The sequence below is a fragment of the Pelodiscus sinensis genome, chromosome 8 (assembly GCF_049634645.1).
Source record: "Pelodiscus sinensis isolate JC-2024 chromosome 8, ASM4963464v1, whole genome shotgun sequence".
NCBI classification, from domain to species: domain Eukaryota; kingdom Metazoa; phylum Chordata; order Testudines; family Trionychidae; genus Pelodiscus; species Pelodiscus sinensis.
The window spans coordinates 37,083,652-37,107,273 of NC_134718.1; the positions used below are offsets into that span (position 1 = coordinate 37,083,652).

The 23,622-nt window shown below is 37.8% G+C and overlaps 1 protein-coding gene across 7 annotated transcripts in view; it reads right to left on the minus strand.

The window, feature by feature from the left end:
• Window positions 1-23,622, minus strand: part of PRKG1 (protein kinase cGMP-dependent 1) — a 1,023,509-nt gene that overhangs the window by 32,645 nt on the left and 967,242 nt on the right. For all 7 annotated transcript variants that reach the window (XM_075935047.1, XM_075935052.1, XM_075935048.1 and 4 more), the window contains one exon: window positions 14,213-14,309. In XM_075935047.1, coding sequence (XP_075791162.1) covers window positions 14,213-14,309 — 97 coding nt within the window. The remainder of the gene's footprint in view (window positions 1-14,212; window positions 14,310-23,622) is intronic.

The window sequence follows — 23,622 nt, forward strand, 5'->3', positions numbered from 1 at the left end:
AGAGCTGTTGGGGAGGAGGAATTGTAGAGGCCTGAGGAGTGTGGATGGAGTTACCAGCAGGGCACCTGTAGGATTTCCTAGAGGCCTCTTATTTAGAAAAAACTCCCCGTGTGTCCACACACGCCCTCTTTCGAAATAGCTATTTCAGAAGAGGTGTTATTCCTCATGCAATGAGGTTTACAAACATTGGAAAAAGCCATCTGTTATTTGTATTTTCTTTTGAAATAACAGAATTTCTGTGTTGATGCTCATATTGTTATTCTGGACTATGGTGCAGTGCAGAGGCACCCTAAGGCTGTGTCCAGACTCAGGGTTTTTTTCGAAAAAAGTAGCCTTTTTTCGAAAAAACTTCACCTGCGTCCAGACTCAAGCCGCGTTCTTTCGAAATTAAATCGAAAGAACGCGGCTTTTCTTTCGATGGCGGTAAACCTCAATTTACGAGGAAGAACGCCTTCTTTCGAAAGTTCCTCTTTCGAAAGAAGGCGATCTTGAATGTAAATAGGGCTTCTTCGAAAGAGAGCATCCAGACTCAATGGATGCTTTCTTTCGAAAAAGCAAGCCGCTTTTTCGAAAGTTCAACGTGCAGTCTAGATGCTCTCTTTCGAAAGAGGCTTGCAGTCTGGACATAGCCTAAGTGAGGTGTGATTGCAGGTTCCACTCAGAGATGAAGGAAGGTAGTAAAACCTGCCCTTACAGGGTGCACTGAAGAGAGAGACTAAACAGAAAATAAAGCAGTTTTCTCTGCAACAGTGAGATTGCAAAAAATCTAGTCTGCTGTCAAGTACCCAAATTGCTCAGTATCCTATTAGAATTATGTATTCAATAAAGAGAAAACAGATGGCAACATTAATAATTTCAAACAAAGGCAGAACACTATCCATGGCAATACTGCAAGTATTATGTTCTTTAGTCATTCATTTTTATAGACAAAACACTAATATATGAACTATGAAGTCAACAGAAAATCACTAGAAGGTTCAATACAAAAGCATCTTGTGTCTTTCTAATCTGAATCACAGAATTTTAATTATATTTAGTGTTCCATTTCTCATATGTGAATTTTATTTGTAGGGCATTACTACTACCTACCTTTATTTATAACTTTGGCATATAATAAGCCTTTGTAAGGATCTGAGTGATTTTCAGATCAATAACTTTTAAAATGTTATGATTGGTAATAACAATAAATCATACTAATTCTTCCCATTCAAATTTAAATGGCACAACCCTTCGCAAAATCCATGCTATCAATGACTATTTTTTTAAATTACTGGTTTCAGTAAAACAAGTAACTCACAGTGTTTTAAGGAAGCTTCAAAATGAATGAATAGTGTAAGCACAGTTACTTTTGGACAGAAAAAAACCCTCAGCAATTTTCTTATTATCTGATAACAGTTCTACTTCCATATACATACAGAACATACAAAAAGCAACAACTAATACAAGGCATTGACCTAAAGCCACAAGACAATTCAGTCAAATTTTCCACTCACATTCCTAACTTACTTTAAATCCCATAAGCATTGGAAGGGTTTCAGATGAGTGTGGAAGTAATTTGTTTTGTATCTTCTTGAGATACCAAACAAACAAAACAAAACAAACAATTAAAAACCCAGCAAGCTACAGGCTCAGAGGCTTAAATTTGGATCACCTTCCTTTTGATGGTTTTGCCAGACCTTTTGGAACTTAATCCTGATTTTATAACTCTGGAAAAAGAAATCCTGAATTTGTTTAGAGGTAACGTATAAGATATTGGCACTATAAACTTCCCTACCCTATTCAGGGAGCCTCAAACCTAACAAATTTCCATGCCCGTTCCATCTCTGGGTTCTAGCAGGGATTGCCATATAATGGTTATTGTGCTGGATGAAATTATGATGGAAACTCCTGGAAATCACCAACTCATTTCTATTAATCAACAGCCATAATCTTGTGATTTTCAGTCACTATTGACCTTCCTTAAGATTGGAAAAGATTCATCTTTCATTAACAGCCCTCTGAAAGATGTGCTCTCCAAATTAAGTCATACACTTACTAGGGCTTTCATGCATTTTTCAGATTTTTTTCCTTTTTATTACATTTTTAAAGTAAATAAAAATCTAAAAGTCTCCCCATAAAGATCATTCATTGTTAACTAAATGAAATGAGGGCAGCCAAGAACGTTTATCCCTCAGTTTTGACAAGAAAATACTGTACAAAGACACAAACACCAAAATGTTTGTGTATACCAACTCATCAGAAGGCTGACATGTTCAGGAGAAGGTTCAGCCTTTTGGGAAACCCACCGTATAGTAGAATGTACAAAGCAAAATTGTTGATTAATTTTTCAAATGAGCCATCCTTTTGATTCAATGGAATTTAAAAAATCCTATCTTTAAAAACACAGCCAATTTCAAAAGCCCTTGAGTAATTGCAGTTTTAGAGGAAAACCTGTTGAGCACTCTTCTCTATACTTTTCCCTTACACAGTATCTGCCCCTTCATGGATTAAAAAAACCTCATAATATTTAAAAAGCTCTATACATGGGTAGTGAGTGTTGGCATTCACTTTTCAAGATTCTGTTCTGAAATCTGAGAAGTTGGAACCAGCTAAGTAATGACAATATTAGGAATTTATAATCACTGAAGGGCCCAGAACTCCTCATGAACAGCAAGACAGTGGGGGTATGTCTACACTACAAAGTTAGTTCGAACTAACGGACGTTAGTTCGAACTAACTTTCATAGGCGCTACACTAGCGCTCCGTTAGTTCGAACTTAATTCGAACTAACGGAGCGCTTAGTTTGAACTAGGTAATCCTCATTCCATGAGGATTAAGCCTAGTTCGAATTTACTAGTTCGAATTAAGGGGTGTGTAGCCCCTTAATTCGAACTAGTGGGAGGCTAGCCCTCCCCAGGTTTCCCTAGTGGCCACTCTGGCCAACACCAGGGAAACTCATATGCCCCCCTCCCGGCCCCGGACCCCTTAAAGGGGCACGGGCTGGCTACAGTGCCCGTGCCAGGTGCAAGCCTGCCAGCACCCAGCTAGCAGACCCTGCACCTGGCACGGATTGAGGCACCCACCCGATGCCCCCAGCCCTCCCCCTCTTCCCGGGACCAGGCTGGCGGCTCCCGGGAGCTTGCCCGGGACTGCAAGAGGCGGGCACCCACCTGGGCTAGTGCGGACATCGTAGACCTCGTCCACGATCTCCGCACTAGGCACAGGAAAGTAGCCGGCTTGGGCAGGAGAGCTGCCAGCCTGGCCACCCAGGAGCAGGTGTGCATGAAAATCAAGGGGGTCCACTGAGACCCCCAACCCTGAGCCCACAATGGCCGTCCTGGGTCAGACCAAAGGTCCATCTAGCCCAGTAGCCTGTCTGCCGACAGCGGCCAACCCTAGGGACCCTGGAGGGGATGGACCAAAGACAGTGACCAAGCCATTTGTCTCGTGCCATCCCTCTCCAGCCTTCCACAAACCTTGGGCAGGGACACCACTCTTACCCCCTGGCTAATAGCACTCCATGGACCCAACCTCCATGACTTGATCTCACTTCTCTTTAAACTCTGTTCTAGTTGTAGCCTTCACAGCCTCCTGCAGCAAGGAGTTCCACAGGTTGACTCTTTGCTTTGTGAAGAACAACTTTCTGTTACTAGTTTGAAGCCTGCTACCCATTCCTTTCCTTTGGTGTCCTCTAGTCCTTCTTTATGGGAACTAATGAAGAACTTTTCTGTACGCACCCTCTCCACCCAACTCCTGCTTTTAGAGACCTCTATCCTGTCCCCCCTCCATCTCCTCTTTTCTAAGCTGAAAAGTCCCAGTCTCTTTAGCCTCTCTTCATATGGGACCTGTTCCCAATCCCTGATCATTGTGGTTGCCCTCCCCTCTCCCAGCCTCTCTCTTCCCCTCTCCCACCTCCTTTTCCCAGTCTCCCCCAGTTTTGTTCAATAAAGACAGATTCCATTTTTGAACACAATTGTCCTTTATTTTGTACATCAAGAAAAGGGGCTAGGGAAGGGTAAGTGGAAGGAGGTGAGGGAGGAATGGGGTACGAGCCCCCGATGGGGAGGACTGGGCTGGCTCTGCGGGCTTCTGGGGGTGGAAGCTCTCCTGCAGCCCCCCAATTGCCCCCTCTCCCCAGATGGCAGCCTGCGGCAAGTGCAGCCGGGCTGATGGCCGAGTGCTGTGATGTGCCCAGTGTGGGTACTCCGGGCACTCCAAGCCAGGACTGGTTTGCAAGCAGGGCACCCCTGAGAACTGTCTGTCCGGGGTGGGGGTCAGGTCACTTTAAGCGCAGCCCTCGTCTAGCCTGAGACAGCATCTCCACGCTCTAAGTCCTCCTCTGATGCCCTGCCGGCACTGCTTCCGGCCATCCTTAAGCCCGGTTCAGGGTCCACTTAATGTGGACATGCTAGTTCGAATTAGCATTTTGCTAATTCGAACTAGTTTTTAGTTCTAGACGCGTTAGTTCAAATTAGCTTAGTTCAAATTAACTAATTCAAACTAAGTTAATTCGAATTAGCGCTGTAGTGTAGACGTACCCTTTGTGTGTGTGTATACAATCTAAAAAGCACTTCACACCTACCACTGTGATCAAAGATCTCCATGTTATTCTGATATCTGGTCTAATACTACAGTGCTCCCTCTAATCTGCACAGAGTAGTGAAATGCAAAACAGATTTTGGACCTGGTATTAGAGCTATGTAGAGACTACCCAATATACTGAAGAGTCTATGTCTTGGGCAATAACTTGCATTAAGCTTGTTAAAAACACAAAGAACACAACTCCTCTTTCTCTGTGCTCTCTGTTGCCAATGAAACTATGAAGCAGAATTCCTGTTTCTCTTCCATCACATTTTCAGTAAGCACATTTGCAAGCTGAAGTAGCACTGGGGCATTCTTCCTGAAGTGCAAAAGGAAAGGAATAAGGCAGAGAGTGGAGATGCTCAGATTTCATGTTGAAGCATCACTGCATAAACATATAGGTTCATAGATAAAATTGGATTAGATGGATTAAATTAGACAACTCTGAAGGACTCTTTGTTTGCAAATGAACTGCATCATCCCAATGACACAAAACGAGGTGAAACCTTGTTTAAACATAAACCAGTCTCCAATGGTAGAAACAGAAATGCTTCAGGAAAAAATGTTTCTGTTTATTTTTCAAAGCGTATTAGTTTCTCAGATATTGCAGTGTGTATTAGAGATTTGGTTAAAGCAGTGTCTGCCTTATGGCTGCTCAATTAATTTGCACTCAGCACCTGCTACAGCTGTAAGAAATAACTATCAATACTACAGTCCTCCTGTGAACTTTTGGGAAGGTAATTCCAAACTGGTGCAAAGGTTGTGTATGTTTGGGAGTAACAATATAAACTTCTCCACCTTTGTGGAGGTTCCACTGTATCAGTGAAGTGTCCTCAATATTTATGAATGTGCCAGTGGTATAGAAACTAAAAGCCCTTGACCAACTCACATTAGCATAGGTTTTTTTTTACCATATTTTGTATCATTAATATCAAAGTTCAACAGGTTTTTTTTAAGCAAATCTGAACAGATTGGTTACAATCTGAAAGTCCATTAATGTGACAAGCTCCTTTGAAGAAAACAAGTGGACATTTCACCGAAACAGGCTTCACTTTGCTGCCAACAGTTATGAATTCAGATGACAGCTTCTAACCTCTTAGTTTTGAGAAAATATTACTATTCAAAATGTCTTTAACGGCTCAAGGGTTTTCTACTCTTTGGCTGTTGGAATGTTTGAAATGACAGTTCAGAGCCTTAGGTATTAGAGCCAGAGCCTTACAAAGATTTTTTCTTTTAAAAATTGTTTCAGAAAGAAGTCAAGAGCTTTCATAATTAGAACAATATCAATACAAAATTAGTTAGGTTGAGGTGCTAACATTTGGGAGAACAGAAAAAACAAATCTAGCATCTATCACTTTTCAGAATTCTTATTTCATTAGACCTCAGTTGGGTTTTGCCTGGCTCACTCACCTTACCTTAAAATGTTTCTCTGCTGTAATCACTGCAAAGTTGCAGCTCTGCTTATAATGTGTAAGCAGCTATAGCTTCAGACACACACAGTGCCTGCAAGGACTGAGTTTTTAAAGGCAGCTGTAATTCACAAATTAACATTTTGAGCCTTAAAACATTTTTCAGACTTCTAGCCAAATGAATGATTAGCAGTTAAAAAAGTTAAAGCAACCACATGCTAGCAATTTTCAGATAATTTCAATTATATTTGTATTGCTACAATATTAATCATCCTCTTTAATACTTAAATTTGAATGTGGGGTAATTTTGCAAAGGGAGAATTTTTTAGTGAAGATCACTGACGAGAATGTGATGCGTCAAAGCAAGTCCTGGAGTCCTCATGATATTCCTAACCTCTGTCAAGCTGATGTTACCATAGGGCACAAAGAGTGCACTAGTTTCTTTAGTCAATGGTCTTGTACTGGATGAAAGTCTAAGAACCATGTAATTTTTTTGGACTATTATCTATCTTTGACATTGTTGAAATGCCTGTGGATTGTGGCAGGGATATACAAAGTTGTTCCTGAATAACTCTGCTCCTTCTGAGGGTTATTATAGATTATATTCTGTTTCACATGCAGATTATTAGTTCAGATGGTATGGGCTGGTGCCTTCAGTACTCAGATGAGGCTCAGTTCTATTTCTATTTTATTACCCTGATGGTGAAGTTGTCTATTGCTTCTAGAATCAAGATGAAATTCAGGCATGGCTGAGAGTTGACAGTCCAAGGCCGAAAAGAGAAGGCAAAGATAATGTTGCTTAGAGGGATGAAACAATGAGAAATAATAGCAGTGGTTAATCACTTTCCTTGAAAGAGGTAATTTACTTTCCTTTTTCATTTCTGGTTCACAGATTGAGGGACTTGCTACATAAAAAAATCTAGAGAGCAACAGTGCTTTTTTCCCATCTGCATTGGTCAGATGGCTATGACATTTCCTGTTGGGTGTAGAGTTGAATCTCACTACGATTATCTTTGTTTCTGACATCTCCAGATTGGTCCAGGAACATATGTTTCATGTCTAAATTGGCACTCGTAGTTTGACAACTTTATTAATAGGATACATTTAGTATTCATAGACTTATATTCTCATGTGGGATTTGCAACTTGAGCAGTTTTAAAAATTAAAAATTAAAAGCCCAAAGCTGTTTTTTATGTACTTAAAATATTTGCAAATTAAACTTCTAATTGTTTTTGCTCATCTGTAACTTTTTAGAAGCTACTTTCACTAAGAAACCATTTTAATTTACTAGAAATCCTGGAAGTAAGAAATTATGTATAATAAATGTCTTGGCTTCTAGCTATGTGAAGATACACAGTACATTGAATTTGTTTAAGAAAAAAGTACTGATTAGTCTAGGCCTTTTTGTAAACATTAGATCAGAGTGAACTTTTATGGATGTATAAAAACCTTGGTTATATTGTTGCATACATTAACTTTAAATGGGCTAGTTGATATACTTTAACGTATTCTTTTAGCACAGGTGATACCCCTCAACAAAACAGGATCATCTGGATCTGTCTGCAGATACCCTGTAATACAGCTAACAGAGGTAAATGACAGAACAAAACTCAGAAAACTATAGACAGGAACTAAAATGGAACTAAAACTATTAAAACTACAGTTTTATCCAACTATCTATTTTCAATGAATTAACACATTAAAAAATACTGTCCACCTATTAAAATACATGAGCTTTTTCTCTCCCACCATCTATACGATTTCCTGCTTTCTGTGCTCTCTAAAATATATATGTTTGATCAACAAAAATAGCAGCAGCTGTCACTGAACATAGCATTTAAAGTACAGACAAGCTAAAGAATGCAAGCTGAGTTATCTTAATCATAACAGCTGAACTGCTGCATGAACAGGAGTAGCAAGCATTTTTCCAAGTAAAAGAGTACATATTTAATTCCAAATGTATTCATGTTGTTCCAATATGAAATAGTTTTCTCTATAAATATTGTTCTTTTGCTTTACAAATTGTGCTTGCCAAAGGTGTATGAGAAGACACATACCTCAAAGTATTTTTCTGCATTCATTATTTCAGATTTGTTGGTACAATTAAAGTTTGAAGGCATTCTACCCATTTATTTAAGGCCTGATTCTACACCCATGCTCAAGTTGTCCCTGATCCAATATACATTAAGTATGTAACAACGCAATAGTCCCACTGGCATCAATGGGACTACGTATGTGATTGAAGTTAAGCATGTGCTTAAATGCTGTGCTGCTCAGAGATACTGAGTAGTGCACTACTTCATGCGTGGTCCAGTTAAAGAGGGCTATTCACAGAACAAGATATTAGTGTGAGAAAGGAGTGGCAGAATCTGACCCTTGGAAATTCTGACTCTGTTTTACCTGTATGATGGCTGAATTAAAAAAAAAAAAGTCAGAATTGAGCAGTGTAATTCCAGGACTTGCAAATGGCTTTGTTTCTTTGTAATATTTTTAAAAAAGAGATTCAATTAGGGTACGTCTAGACTACAGGCTTTTGTCAACAGAAGTTTTGTCGACAGATACTGTCGACAAAGCTACTGTCGACAAAGAGCGTCTAGACTACATTCAGTTCTGTCGACAAAGCAAGCTGCTTTGTCGACATGACAGTGTAGACACAAAGGACAGTGTAGATGGAATAACACCTTCTGTCGACAGAAGTCTGTCGACAAAAGACGTTATTCCTCGTAAAATGAGGTTTACAGCCGTCGACAAAACTGCTGAGTTCTGTCGACGTTATGTCGACAGAACTCAGCGGTAGTGTAGACACAGGTATAGTTTTGTCGACAAAAGTCCACTTTTGTAGACAAAACCCTGTAGTCTAGACACACCCTGAAATAACAAATCTCCATTGTGAAGAGCACTAAATATCACATTGTTATGCAAGACAATTTCATTTTGAATGGTATGGAACATGGGAAGAAATCTCTTGTAAAATCAGACATTGTACAGACACATGTTCATAAACATATGCTAATGATTCTATTACAATTTGCCTATTTAATTATTCACACCATAATCAAATATTGCACTTTGCTATTGTATTTTGGATGTATTTTGGTTTCATTATTAGGAATTTATATTCAGGATTTTGACAATATGTACAAATATGTTTTTATCAGAAGATACTTATTTAACTTTTTGTCCCAGTATATATCGACAGGGCACACCTTATAGTCAAAGATGTTGGAGAAACCATGAGGAATACTTAACATTCCAAACATAAAAATCATCTTTGTAAAAATTAAGTACCCAAATAGGAATAATTTAAGTAATACAGAAAGCAAAATAAAAATAACAATTACTGTATTTCTTGAAAATAATATTCATTTCACAAACTCTAATATGCTCATTTTAGTTTCCCATTGTAATTAAGAAATCAAGATTTAAAACAAATTCTCATGCTACACACTATTGTCAGGACAAGTTTTAGTACTTGGTGGCTTCTTTGAGGTCACTTGGAGTTGGGCCATTGATGTTCATGGGATCACAATTCCACTCATTTATATTTTTTAGGCTTATTACTCCCAAATAGATTGTTTTCAGTTACTCTTGTCAACTACACACATTCCCCTAACCTTGCTGCCTCAGTATCAGAGGGGGAACTGGAGCTGGTGCCCATGAGAAGTTAGCTTAAAAGCTGGCTCTCCATGAGCATCAGATCCACCTTCCCCCCTGCACTACTGCCTCTGATAGAGGCAGCAGCATGGAAAGTGAGGGGGTTAGGCTGGAGCAAATACCTGTGGGGAGCCAGCTTTCAAGCCAACTCCCCGTGTATATCAGCTCTGCAGACCCACCTGCCCCCTGCCCCGCTGCCTTCGACAGAGGCAGCAGGGGGCGGAGGGGAGACAAGCTAGAGCAAGTGCTGGGGGGATCTGGCTTAAAAGCCATTTTCCCCCAGAACCAGCTCCATGGTGCCCCCCTAACCCAACCACACTGCTGCAGAGGCAGCAGTTGTGGGGGGAAGGAGCAGGTGGATGCTGCCACGAAGCAGCCTGTCTCCATGATGGGTCTGAGCTCCCTATGGACAGAGGCTGCTCTACATCCCATGGACAGAGGTTGCTTTAGGGCACAGCTCCTGTCCACAGGGAGTCTGAACCCCCTGAGAACAGAAGCTGCTCTGTTTGTGCGGAGATTGGCCCCCCCATGGACAGTGGATGTTGCCACCCTGTGCTGCTGACTCTGTATCAGAGGCAACAGTACAGGGTGGCAGGTAACCAATCTGCATGGAGAGCTGGTTTTTAAACTGGCTCTCCTCGTGGACTGGCTCTGTCTGCTACCCTGCGCAGTCGCCTCTGATATGGAGTCAGCAGCACAGAGTGGCTGGGAGCTCCCTAGGAGTGGGGCTGGGAGTGTCACTCTAAGTCTTCAAAAATAATCATCCAGTCTGTGTATGGTGTGTATGTGTGTGTGAGAGAGACAGACAGACAGAATGAATGAATATAAGGGCTTTGTAAACATTTTTTTCAGCTTCAGCTTGGATTGACTTTCCTTGCCAATTTTATGGGGAGGTCTCACTCAGGTTTCCAGTCTCCAAGTTCCTTCACAGAGCATCATCTTCCTTGCCATTACAGCATTCAGAATTCCCATTCTTTTGAAGGAGGAGGTTCAGCACCTTCCAGGTTAACACTCTTAGGAGTTTCCTTGTCTGCACACACACAACTACACGTAACATTTGCTTTATTAAAACCTTGCATTATTCTTTGCAGATTCAAAAAGAAGAAGGAAGTCTGCTTAAAAACAGAGAGAGGTTCAGTGAAGTTGGAAATATACCCAAATAAGTGTCACAATCTCTCCTGCCATTCTGCTGGAGTAAAATTAGATTTTCCCAAGCCAGCTAATTAATGGAGTAGGTCTTCTGGAAATCTATAAAAAGAATTATTTACAAGAATGCCTGGGGCTACAGCAAATTTAATAGCACACTAACAATAATTCTATGGTCATCTATCAATTAAAATGAATATTAGCATGAAAAATGACTATGCTGTCTAAATGCTAAAACACAAGCATAATTTTAACCAAATGTCTAAGTTCATACCATCTCAGCAAAAAAGTTAAGCATGCTCTTAATGTATGTACTGTTGCAGGGCTCTAGCCTTGCTTGGGGGGCAGAGGGGAGTGTCCTTCACTTCTAGGCAGATAGCATTTGCCTCAGAGGCTTGCTGTGGCCCTCTATGTAGCCTCTTGCCCTTTACTAGAGTCAAGGGTCACATCTTCATCTTAGGCCAGTCAAACAAGTTTGGGGTGAACCCCTCTTTGGTCCCAAACTTTCCTTTAAAGGATAATCTGTGTAGTGGTGCAGGGAGGGTTGGGGGGAGCCTGGGCCCACCCTCTGTTCTGGGTTCTAGCACAGGGACCCAAATGGTAGGTGAAGCACAAGTATGACAGTTTTGAGCAACAAATTTCACCACTGCTACACAATGACAAGGTTGTATAAGACTTTTACAATACTTATGTAATAAAATATGGAAATTAATTTCCTTGGTACATATAGCATCAGCATTTTATAGCTTCATATTGTAAAATGTCATATCATCCTTTTTAAAAGACAAGATAGATTTCTCTGAAAAAAGGTGGCTATGCTAGATAATGTGATATGCTTGGAAGGAGAATTAGTCATCCTTTTATAGCCAGTCCTTCTATATAGGACAGCAATGACAACTTTTGAAAAGTATTTAAAAAGTCAAAAAACTAAATTAAGTAAAAACAATTGTATCACATATGTTCTACCATGATGAAGAATGATATTAAATCATAAGCTATCTTTTCAAAAGTACTAATCATAACATCTTTGATCATTATACAGTGATTCAATATGCAAAAGGATAATCAGCTATCAACACTTATGGTCACTTGGGTGGTAATATATTATGGCTATGTAATTATTAGCAACACTTTTTTTTATGAGGCCAGCTTTTTCGGAATTGGATACCTAAAATTAGGCATCTCGACCTCTTTTTACAAGCTTATATAAAGGTGCCCTGACCTTAGTGTGTGTGTGTGTGTGTGTGTGTGTATTTTTGTCAAAATCAGATCTGCGGCTGTGGTTAAAGAAGTCCCTTAGCATACGAAGGCCAAAAGCTTTTACATTTTGACATATGTCTTCTGTATTTCCTATTGAATTATTGTGGATTACCAAGGCACTTTAGAAAAGAGATGTTTTCTCTTAATAAACCAGCCAGGACAAGAAGGCCTTTTTGTGAAGTCCTGACTAAGGTGCCACAAGAAAACTCATTGTTTTTAAAGTTATTGACACGGCTACCCTTCTGAAATAAAAATGAATGTAACTGTAAGAATATAGTGTCAATCATTTTGATGCTGCAAACACAGAAATGTGTAATCAGTGAATGAATGAAGAAAGGAGGGTAGGTTGACTAGAAAATAGAGATGTTCTTGTATACTTCAGCAATGCACTTGGAATTTAATCAGTAACAACTTTATCTTATGTTGAAGTTAAATTCCCCTCTGAAGAGGGTCCCCACAAGGGCTTGTGAACACTGAGCTTTCATGCAAGCCTTTAGCAAGCTGCTTAGTGGTGAACAGCATTTTTGCCCTTTGTACTGGATAATATTTCATCATCACTCTATAAAGTTCTAATATCAAATTTTCATATCTTTTTTGTGGTGCTTTATGTAATAGGTTTCCTATATTCCATAGGTACTGAGGTTATAGCACCAATGTTGCTGCATCTGCCTTTGTTTTTCAATCTAGTCCTGCTTTTCATACTATAATAGGTATTGACTTAGGTCCTGCCCACATGGTATGACTTCTGACTAATGTTATAACCATTTGGTGGCGCAGACATCATAACTGGCTATGAATAACACAGTTCAAGTTATGTCCTAGTCCAGAAATCTTTACAGGATCTGAAAAAGATACACCTATTTCAAACATCCACGAAGGCTATTATTTGGTTAAATTTAAATATATAAACAAAAGTCCAAAAACAAAATAAAAACAAACCAAGTAAAACTCCCTCAAAGTATAAAACCAAACAAATGAAACATATGCCATTCAATATTACAAAATTTTGAGACAATGGCTAAACTAACAGAAGTCAGGAGAGTCAAAGTTCTCATTGACATTCTGTACTCTGACTTTATAATATATGAGCTATAAACAGAAGCACAACTAAATGATGTAAATCAGAGAGTCACATTTTTTTAACATAGAACCTACTGGCTTGTAGCAACTTTCACAAACATTCCAGTCTTATTATTACAATATTTCATAAGTAGTACAGTAATAAAAAGGCTGATTGATAGGTATATGTTTAACTGCTTTTTACTGATTTTCAAGATCTCAGCAGTAAGATGAAAATGTAAAAATAGTATTTTTCCTTGTACTTTTATGGAATGAGGATTCTCTTTAATTTTGGGGCTAGTATTAATAACATTTTTTACGTCACCATACATAACTTATCAGAGTTCCTAACATATCAAAGACTCCCTGGTCAGCATAGTGATATAAACTAATGCCCAGTTACTAATTTAAGTCTCTTTATTTACTTGATTTTACAACTGAATCACTCAACAGATAACATTTAATTTCCCCCCTAATTATTCTTTCCTAGTAATAAAAAGAAAACAATCCATCCATACAAAAATAAATGTATAGATTTGGATCATTTATATTTCTTCCTTACGAATTTTGGAAACAAAAAAAATTTCATCTGTGAATTTCTATTACAATTAAAACACATATTACTAAATAACTACAGAATCCAGTTTCTTGTTCATCAATGGCATTATGGGTCTCTGCGTCTGAATTGCAAAAGTCTTACAACAGGAATAAAACAAGTTTTCAAATTTTCAGTAATTAAGATTTTAGATTAACATTTTATTGTTAACATTCGTATGTTCATCATTTTTAAAAATAAAATGTAAGCATTATTTATAGGTAGGTATAAATGTAAGCACTATTAATAGGTATTGCTGTATAAACACAAGATGACACCGGAAGATAAAGAAATAATGAATGTAGCCCTTAGTAATGGAATTGCAGTTCAGTCATACATATTCCCTCTCAAATTTAATGCAGCTTTCCTTAGTTACTGGAAATTATAGAATCCTGTAATGTAGTTAATTTACAGTTAATCAACTCCCATAATTAGAAACAACTAAAAGATGGAGAAAGCCGCTTTTGGCTCAGAACAATACCATTATATAGACATCAAAGTTGTTTAAAAACAAAGAAGGGTTACCTACCAGTTCAACTCGTCCGAAACCTCCGACTCCAAGTGTGTCAATGATGTTGAAGTCAGACAGTTTCAGGTTGGCGAAGAAGGCAGCTTCGGCTTCATATCTGGATTTTTTTATGCGAAAAAATGGAAATTTCTTAGAGGTGCAAACATGGGTATTGCATAAGATTGTACCTGAATGGCGAGAGTGTGGGACAGGATTTACCTGTTTCACTTCCATCTCATCTCAAAGTCTGTGTTTGTTCACACTCATGGTTTCGTTGGTCCCATTTGTAAAGTATACCATATATTTGTACTTTTCCCCAGAAAGTTGGAATACCAAAATTTCTACTGCATGTCTATAAAACAGGTATTTCTGTACTGTAATTCAATTCCAGTTATCAAATTAATACTACATTTTGACACTTCCTATTAATCTTCTTGTGAGGACTGTTTTGCCTTTTTAGTATTTTTGGAAGATAAAGTCTCTCATCTGAGTTTCCCTTGTCCACAGGCTGGCAGTAGTTTCTATAAATGTTTATTGAAAGTAGCAAGATCATTAAGGTCCCGGGAGAGAAATCACAGCCACGTTACATGAAATCAGATCCAATAAGCTAAGGGCTGGTGTGCAAATGTCTGAAATGAATGACTTCAGACACATATTAACATTCCTGAAAATGCATCTTCACTTCTGGTACATTCATAAGCTTACTTAGAGTAGAATTCTCACTTAAGGATCCCATAGTTCAAAAGCTCTCTCTTTACCCTGTGTACAAGTGTCTTGCAATAAAAGTTCACAAAGCATGCAAATCCAACACATGCAAGCCTGCCAAAATAAGCTTCCCACGAATATACTTGTGAATATGAATCCCTTAAAATATCTCCTTGTTGAGGATTATGGTATTTTTAGAAAGGCTCAGAAGGCAGATGGATGAACAGGATCCTCCCGCTTAATAAATTTTAGACAGGGAGGCTTTCAGCTGCCAAAAAAGTCCTTAGTGCATGTGCATAGTCAAATGTAATCTTTGACCTTCAGGAACACAGAATTGTATATGAAAATAATGGTGACAGGATTTATTAACACAATCATGCAGGGTAGGAATTGGTTAGTAAGTTAAATGATCTACAATATTTAATTTTATGCCCATATTTTGCATTTAAAGGATCCAAATAGTGTGTTTCATCATAAGATTACAAGTAAGCATGACTCACTACAGACAAGATTTTAATATTTTCTCATAGTACAGTCATGGTAAAATGTCATAATGTTATTGATGATCATATATACCTATCCATCCACCTATCTTTTAATGTAACTAATCTATCTATTTAAACTGTCAAGGCTGTCACTGTACAATCTAATCTAATTCAATAATAGACTATAACTGATTTACTCCCACCTTATTGTCTCAAACCAGTATTCTTGATTCTTTTTAAAATGAAAGGACATTGTGAGGGCAGGGAAAGCAGTAACCAAACTGTTCCAAGGTAACAGAAGAGCAGAAAAAAGAGATGGGGAGAAGCAAGGGAAGGAGTTTGGAGCAACCATATACAGTAGCAGCCCGTCAGTACAGGCATCCTAGGCGGTTGCTTAGGGCGCCAAGAAAAATGGCCGTTGAGGGCTTTGGAGGCGGGGGTGCTGATTGTGTATTTTGCCTAGGGCGCCAGTTGGCGGCAGCTTGTCTAGGGCCACTCCTGACTATATATAACAAAGACCAAATTAAAACCTAATACTGTACAAGGCAATCCTATCTTGTGATTTCTGATGACAAATTAGTTGAATTCTGCTTTATTATTTATAATGTTGTCAGATTCTCTCAATAAGCTTGCGCCTATGGCTATAGGAGTCTGACTACATCTGATATTGAACACTAATTAGTGCTGAGTTGGCTTAGTACTTGGAGTAACCTTGTATGGCATTGTAGCTTATTGATTATTTGCCATGATGTGCATATTAAACTGGTAACATAAAAAAACCCTAAGTGCTGCTGGTAAATAACAGATCTACTTATAAATCTCTTTATTTCTAAATAACAAAGAACAAAGTATATTAGAATTTATAAACCAATCAATGAAGATGCTGCTTTAGTGTGTCTGCCTAGGCCAATTTAAACTATAAATATAGTACAGTTTGACTTCTAATGTTTTAGCCCTTTTGACTGATTTGCTACATTTAATAGTTTCTAGTTTTTAGATGTAATGGTAGGTCTTAAATCCTGTGAAGGATTTTCATCCCCCTGGTGAACCAACTGATGGAAGGCTTACCATTTCCAAGTTACAAAGCACCACATTAGCCATCCTAACTCTGTGTCAGACATGTGGAAATTCATCTTGGGTTGGTGAGGCAGAAAGGAGCAAGATAATGTGGTGACCAAGTTTACCAAATGAGGAGCTCTAGATACACTAAGCCAACTCATTTGTTCCCCAAAGTAGGACACAGGATATGCACTTAGGAAGTGCCATGCTGACGTCAGGGAGGCATAGCATGATGTCAGGGAGGCATAGCATCAGGTAGTCCAGACTTCTTCCCTAATTCTAGGAAACTTGATTGGATTTCCCAAATGCGGAAGAAGCAGGGATCTGACATTCCAAGTACATTTTTTCCAGTGTTGTTAAGGCCTCCATGATCTGGTTTTACATAGCAAGGACGTGGAAATAAATAGTTTCATTTCTATAATGCCTTTTAGCTGAAAGAATGCAAAATGCTGCATAAACTATGAATAATTCATACAATTTCACTTGACAAGAAAAAGGCAGCCCCAGGATCCCAACATAGCATACAAAGTAACAGGTGCTCTTTCTGATTCTTGGGTTTTCCACAAAACCTCTTTAAAACACCAAGTTCAAAAGAGCATTATGCAGCAAGCACAGATTAGTCTTCTTTCTGTGGTGATAGTCACAAAAAATGAAACTTTATTGATAGCTTTTAAAATGAGTATGATCTCTCATATGAAGAGAGATTAAAAAGACTTGGACTTTCCAGTTTAGAAAAGAGGAGACTAAGGAGTACATATGATAGATGTCTATAAAATCATGACTGGTATGGAAAAAGTGAATTAGGAAAAGTTATTTACTTATTCCCACAATAAAAGAACTAGGGGTCACCAAATGAAATTAATAGGCAGCAGGTTTAAAACAAACAAAAGAAAGATTTTCTTCACTCAGCGCACAGTCATTCTGTGGAACTCCTTGCCAGAGGATGTGTTGAAGGCTAGAAATTTAATAGGGTTCAAAGAGAGCTAGATTGATTCATGGAGGTTAGGTCTAATAGCCAGGATGAGTAGGAATGCTTAATAGAGAAAAGTTAATTTAAAAAATTATTTTTAAGCTTCTACTCTGTACTATTCAAAAAAAATGTTGGGGGGTACATTGCTGTTCTTTTACAGTCATTAGGTTAGTTGAATTAAAACTGCAAAACAAATTTTGTACAATATCCCAGATACTTTGTCATGGCCATTATAGAAAGGAAAAAAATGAATTCTATATATTCTGAAACAAATATATATGCAAAAGAAAGCATACAGAATTGTCCAACATTGAAAATTATGGTATAGCTACATAGCAGTGTTAGTTCGGAATAACTGATGTTATTCCAAAATAACATAGTAGTATAGGTGCAGACAAGCAATTATTTTGACATTATGTCAAAATAATGTTGAGCTGGAGGACTTCTTACTCCAACTCCTATAACCCTCATTTTATGAGGATTAAGCAAGGTCAGAGGAAGAGTCCTTTTTCACAGACTTCCTGCTGTGTAGACAGCACCAAAAGCTGAAATAAGCTTTTTTGACTTAAGCTATGCAATTGACATAGCTCAAGTTGTGTAGCTTATTTTGGCTTTAGCCCTGCTGTGTAGAAGTATCCTTACAGCCTAATTCTGTTTCATTCCTAAAAGTAAAGGTCAAACTCATTCAAACTTCAGTAAAAAATTAGGAGACTGCCATCCTATCCAGTTTCTTAAGGAAAATAGAGCCAAATTCTGCCCTTATATATGTACATGTATCTCCTTGAAAAAAACGAAGTCAGTCTGAAGTCAGTTAAAAACAGATTGGCCCACAGGTCATGGAAAGTTTTCTGTGCATACCTAATGGCTGCGTCTAGACTGGCATGATTTTGTGGAAATACTTTTAATGGAAAAGTTTTTCCGTGAAAAGTATTTCCGCAAAAGCGTGTCTAGATAGGCAAGTGCCTTTCCACAAAAGATTTACTTTTGCGCAAAAGCATCCGTGGCCAGTCTAAATGCAATTTTGCATAAGAAAGCCCCGATTGCCATTTTAGCCATCAGGGCTTTTTTGTGCAAAACAGTTCTTCCCTCTCTACACTAACTCTCTTGCACAAGTATTCTTGCACAAGAGGGCTTTTTCCCGAGCAGTAGCATGAAAGTATTTGCACAATAAGCACTGATTTTGTACATTACAAAGTCAGTGCTCTTGCGCAAATTCAAGCAGCCAGTATAGACAGCTGGCAAGTTTTTGCGCAAAAGCAAAATCTTGCCAGTCTAGACGCAGCAAATTTAGCTACTACTTCAATAAAGATTTGCATTGGGTTTTCAGTGTTCCCTCTAAGTTGGGAAGCAGCACAGCTTCACAGATGATCTATCAGCCCTGCCTCCTCAAAGTCTCTGGGCTCCCAACTTGTTACAATTTACATCTGGTTGGCAATATACATGGAATTAAGCTGACTGACTGGAAGGGGCTGATTAATCACCTGTGAAGCTATGCTGCCGCTCAGCTTAGAGGGAACACTGGTTAGCTGAACAGCTAACTTTAACAGAAGTCACATAGCTCAACATTGGGAAAACTTAGCAGTAAATGTATAATATCATTTAAACAAAAATAACAGAATGAGAACATTCCTGTTCATGCCATAAATTAGAAATCAATCCTTTTTCCTTATTTCCCTTAATACAAAGGATATGACTTCAATCTACTTTTTCTTATACATTTTTGTTAATTTGTGTGCTGCTTTCTAACCAAAAATAATGATATATTGGAGAGTGTACCCTCTCAGAAACAGATTCAGTCATACTATTAATGGCAGACAACAGGCAAACATAGTATGCTCAAACCATTCATTCTAGTTGAAATAGATTTTTCAATTTCATGTGAAAAAGGAGCAGTAACTTATAATTTTACCAAATATATATTACATTAATTATTCTACAGTGAATTTGCTTAATTCCAAAAATATTCTCCAAAGTGCATTTAGTTATTAGGATTAGGAAGAGATCAGCTCAATGAAATGCAGATATATAAGAAAGTTAAATATTGGATGTACACAGGGTATCTTGTTTTGGGGGTAGTTCAAAGTACCAGCTGCTGCTGGGGACACCCAGGTTCTTGGGAACTCACCCCACAGAGAGAAGATGAAATGCCAGTGGGATGTTTGTAGGAGCATAATAACTGATTGATTGTCTAAAATAACTCAAATCCTTTTGAGAAAAATATACACACAGGTGCTGGTCATATTTCTTAAGGATTTCTATGACATTCTAAATCTTTTCTCCAGCTGGCATGGCAAAAGTGTTTAATATAGGTTGTGGGGAGAAGGTTGTACACTAGATACCTGGCCTTTTAAATGGGCTTTCCATGATCCTTTTGGACCTCTGGAAGAGCTAATGACATTCATAATAATTATTTAGTTATGTAATTTAATAAAGTAAATAATGTACAGAGCTAGAATGAACAAACCTCAGAGAGGGCCTGAAGTTTGTTTCACTATCCAAAGGTCTGAATACTTATCCGAACCAAATTCAAATGCTCAGAAATTCTTGGATCTGGATAAGAGTTCAGTTAATTTTGAAAGAAACTGGCTATACTGAGATTTCTGATACTTCTTTCCTTAGTTGAGCTAAGAAATATTTCAGGAACAATATTTCTTGTATTATTTATGCATTTTCACTTCTGGTGCTAAAATCACCAGACAGAGGGTGGGGGAAATGACAAATGAGAATACAAAGGGGAAAAAGTAAAGTGGATACAACTTTTTTAAACACAAAAAAATTATATATCAAATGTGTAAAGGGGTGTTAGCCTAATCTTAGCAAACATGGATTCTCAGAAAAATATTCAGCTTGTAAGAGGGGGGAAACCCCCCCCCCATAATTTTGTAACCTAAGTTATCCATGCAATGCCACTACATTTCTTCTTATAAAGTGTTTTCAGGAATTTAGCTAGGGATTTTCAAAGGAGATAAAGGGAAGTAGGCACCAACACTTGCTGAATTTCAATGGGGTCTGTCAACATAATTCCCTCAAGTGATCATTTTGTCATCTGATAAAGATAAATACCTCACATTTTTAATCGGAGAGATTCCCCTTGTCTTTTCAAATATTTAGGTGTCATTTATGTTAGACATGGACAGTCTAGGAGGTCTCTAGATCCAAATCAAATAAACTATAGTTCTCCTTCAAGAGATATCACCTGAACCTGTAGTGGAGCATCCACTGGGACACTAATCTCAAAGATTGTCAGTTACTACACAGGTGAGTAACCTCCTCTTCAGATCTGATGGTGACAAAATCTCATAAGCAGTTCTATTAAGATTTTTTGAAAATCTCCATGGTAGCAATTTTGTCATCTTATTGTCCTAGAATCTCATGAAAATGGTTATCTTTTAGCTGTCTCAGCAAGCAAAACAAATACTGCAAATCAGACTTCTTGTGGCCAGTTTTGGTCTGGGGGCTTGTATTCAAACCACTTATTTCCTAAAATTCAAAAAGTTCCAGTTCAGTGTCCTGATTTTATATCACATTTAGTATTAACTAAAGTCAGATATTAAAAAAAATGGTTGTCAAGGGGCCCTCACCTATAGCTGGTCACCATACAGTAATCCCATTGCGCAGAATTTGCCATTAGTTCCAAACAGCAGGCACTGAATCAAGCTCTAAGTATTCATATAATGCATGTTATGCAGGGAGGTTGTGGTGGGGAAAGCTTTTGGCTATTTGCATGCTATGTTTGAATGTCCACCTACCAACTATTTAACTAACAGATTGCTGCATAAAACCACAAAGAATTACTTTGAAATACATTTCAAATCCAATTTAAAATGAATCTAAAATCACCAAAATATTAATCAATATTAGGCACTCAAAAAAGATGGGAAAATGGCACAAGGACAAAAATTGGTTATACCCTAATATTTGGTTTTACTAAACTAGTTGATAAGTGAACTGAATGTGTTGGGAAACATTAGACATCTGTTACCAAGCAGTCATCTCCAGTACAAATCTTGGATTGATTCCATGTACATTGCCAAGTAGATGTAAATTGTAACAAACTGGGAGCCAACAATAAACTCACTAAAATTAATAAGATGACTCTAAAGAAAAAAATTCTGTGCCTTTTTCAGTGATATACATTTTTTTATTCAATCATTTCTTAGGTTTTACATTCCATTTTATTGTCTAACTGAATTGCTTCTATACTGTAGCTAGTGACAGTGCAAAAGAGATTTTGGATTATTTGCAGAATGTTAGCTAAATGAGCTTTCTAGCATTTTCTATCAGTCTACACTACTGTAAATTACATATGTAACATAATATGTAATAAGATTCATGATCTCAACCTATTTAATTGGCATAATTCCACAAGAGCAAAATGTGTTTCAAAACAAAATTGCTTACTCAGTAATAATCTAGAATTTAAATAAATTAGATTTGGAATTAGGCACATTTGTAGAACTAGTGTAGGCTGTGCTGTGCTAACTAGTGTTTGTATTGGCTCCGGGAATCAATCTATATTTATTCAGAAAAAAATTAATAGCAGCATGTTGTCCAGCCCCCTCTTAACAGTCAAAAAAAGACTATTATGCTTCTTCATGAGTTCTCTGCTTAAAGAATGTTAATTAAATGATCTATGATAAAGTGAAACAAAAGTTTCTTTATTCTATGAATTGTGACCTTAACTATCTCAACTTCAATAAAATTGAACTGATCTTTATTTTGTTGTGGTTTCTCACTCCCTACTGATTTCCATGTGCATTAAGCAAAAGCTTTGTACATTTGCCATCTTTGATATTCGTTTTCTGCCACAGGAATTAGATGTATACTCATGAGTTTTGTGTAAAAAGGGACTGATACAAAATTACAATGATTTGTTTCAGAAAGCACATATCTCCTTCCTGGGTGAAATCCCGGCCTCAGTGAAATTAATAGCTAAACATTTATTGACTTCATTGAGGTCAGGATTTCATCCCTAAAGAATCTTGTGTTACACACAGGAAGCATAGGCAAAACCACTGTAACCAGGTCATCTCTAAGGCCTCATGATATGTACATGTGTAGCTGACTATTAAGACTTAGGTGCTTAAACTTACACATGGATTTATCCAGTTGGCCATATTCTGTAATATGTGAAGAACTTCTAAAATTGTTGGCTTTTGATCATATTAAACAACACAGTTATTATATATTATATAACTTCTGCACAAGACCAGTTTTAGGAGGAACTGTTATCCTGAACTGTGTACTAAAAATTTGTTAGCAAGCAACGTATTCTGTAGTGATGGTAATGAACCTGCTTTTTAGAGTAAGTAAATTAAAGGAGATAAAATGGTTTAAATTAGTGAAAGAATGAATTTCACCTAATGAAACTGTAACTTTGAACATTTAAGAACAATGTTTATGAAAAAGAATTTATCATTTAGATAATTTTTTTTCATTTTTTCCTCAATGGTCTGAATTACCATACTGTACCTGGTAAATCCATACAAACTGCTGCCCTCCCATGGCTTCTGATGGCTATATAGATAACTTGCTACTCCAGTCCTACGTACAATTTCTGGATTGGATTGGTGTACACCAGTTGGTCAATAGAAGTGCAATTGTAGGCACTGGTAGATTAAATTCAAGCAGTATGGTAAATGGTATTTTTGTTTCCATTCCCACTGTATTCTCATTGTTTTGTCGATTAAGATATTTATTTAAAGGTCAAATTTTATACTATTTGTGATTTACCCTTGGAGAATATGGAATTTATGAATGAATACATGGGCAAAAGCAAACAAACTTCTCATGTCAGTTTTGCATGAGATCCTTACCTTCAACTATGCCCTGTTTGCACACCTTAGGCACATTCAGGCAACAGAGAGAAGTACGGAAGATCGACAGAATATATTACAACCAGCATGATCCAGAGCCTGGAAATGCCTGTAAGTAGATTCTTGAGAGGCATTTACAGCAAATCTTGTGTTATTTTATAAGACTGAACAGCTGCAGAGGCATAGTCAGTCATACTCTCAGAGCTCCCACCTTATGTATGGACACCAGTGAGCTTCTAACATATACTCAGTGTGCTGGCCATTTTCAGTATTAGATAGAACTGGTGGAGATCTCCCTTAATGGACCATTTAGTACAAAGAAATATGAAAGTGATATTGCTCTTGTAGGACTCAATCCAGGACGGTACTGAGCATCCTCAGCTCCCACTGGCTTCA